This window comes from Antrostomus carolinensis, unplaced genomic scaffold (genome assembly GCF_000700745.2).
Source record: "Antrostomus carolinensis isolate BGI_N321 unplaced genomic scaffold, ASM70074v2 scaffold4062, whole genome shotgun sequence".
NCBI lineage: Eukaryota > Metazoa > Chordata > Aves > Caprimulgiformes > Caprimulgidae > Antrostomus > Antrostomus carolinensis.
The window spans coordinates 7701-8909 of record NW_010297423.1 but is presented as its reverse complement, the minus strand read 5'-3'; the positions used below and the strand labels follow the sequence as shown (position 1 = coordinate 8909).

General features: G+C 52.0%; 1 protein-coding gene across 1 annotated transcript in view; it reads right to left on the bottom strand.

Annotated features, from left to right (window-relative positions):
• Positions 1 to 420: 420 nt before the first annotated feature.
• Positions 421 to 1209, bottom strand: part of RALY (RALY heterogeneous nuclear ribonucleoprotein) — a gene marked incomplete at its 5' end in the record, with an annotated part of 8170 nt that continues 7381 nt past the window's right edge. Inside the window, 2 exons of the mRNA XM_010162102.1 lie at positions 421 to 633; positions 896 to 944. Of these exons, the coding sequence (XP_010160404.1) occupies positions 900 to 944 (45 nt within the window). The remainder of the gene's footprint in view (positions 634 to 895; positions 945 to 1209) is intronic.

Sequence of the window (1209 nt, the reverse complement as noted above, 5' to 3'; positions counted from 1 at the left end):
CCCTTCCCCTCTCTTCAAGCAGCTGCAGAGCACAGCTCATGCACCAGCACCAGCTCCTTTCCACCTGGAAGTGACCATGTCCCCGCGGCAGCTCATGGGGCAAAAGAGACACAGCAGGAGGTGATTGTTCTAGGAGGACACCTCACCCCACACCATCTTCCTCAACACGACCTTTAGCATGAGAACACAAATTGTCCAAGCTGAGTACTCTTCCCCCAGTTAGCAAATGCTCTGGCTCTCACCTAGCACGGGGGAAAAACATCTTTGTTGGGTCAGGCTTAGTTCTCCCTCCTCTCCTACAAAAAACTCTAGAACATCTCTGACTGATGTGGTGACACAACCGCTCTCCCATTATCCAGTCAGTGATGGTTATGGGCTGTGCAGGGTTTGGTTCCTGCCTCTGCTGCCTGCAGAGCTCCCAATCCATTGCACGGGGTAGTGGGGATTCACTGGGATGATGAGGTTTGTCTTTGCTTTACATATGGATGGAAGATGTTGGGCCATGTTTCTCCTTTTGAATGCCAGGTGGAGATGACAGCAGCACTTCGATTCAGCTTGTCTTGCTCAACGGGCCAGGACAGGGTTCAGCCTCGTGCTTTCCTCACACTGTTGCTCACTGCTGTTCCAACCGGGCTGCAAGGAGAGGAGGGAGAGAGCAGGGAGGGAAAAAAGGTCCATCATTTTCCTTCAACCTCAAAGATTCGTGATTTAGGAAAGGGAAGTGAGGGGCTGATCAGTGACCCCAGCTGAGCAGCCAGGCTCAGTGCTAGGAAAACACAGTGGATCAATGGAAAAGAGCATCTTTTGAAGCAGCAACCCTCCCATCCCAACATGCATGGAATGAAAGCTTTTGCTCAGAATCAGCCTTGAAAAAAACCCAGCGTGTGAGCTGTACCTGGTTACTGTAGTCTGGCATCCTCCACATCTGTGTAATGGCTGTTCTCCTGGAGGGACAAGGGAACCAGAAACAGTCAATCACCACGTGTCCCTCCTGCCCTGCCCGGGACGCTGTGACACCTCAGGTGTAGTGACCAGAAGGAGAGCTTGCACACTGTGAGCACTGTCACGTTGCTCAGTGTGGTGGAGGAGCTACAAGACACACCTGATGTGGACATTGGGTGTGCTCTGGCTGTGGTTTCTGGCAGATCCAGATCCAGGCAAAACCAAAAATTTCCTCTGCTTCCTTATTCTGGAAGGGCTCTGCCAAAC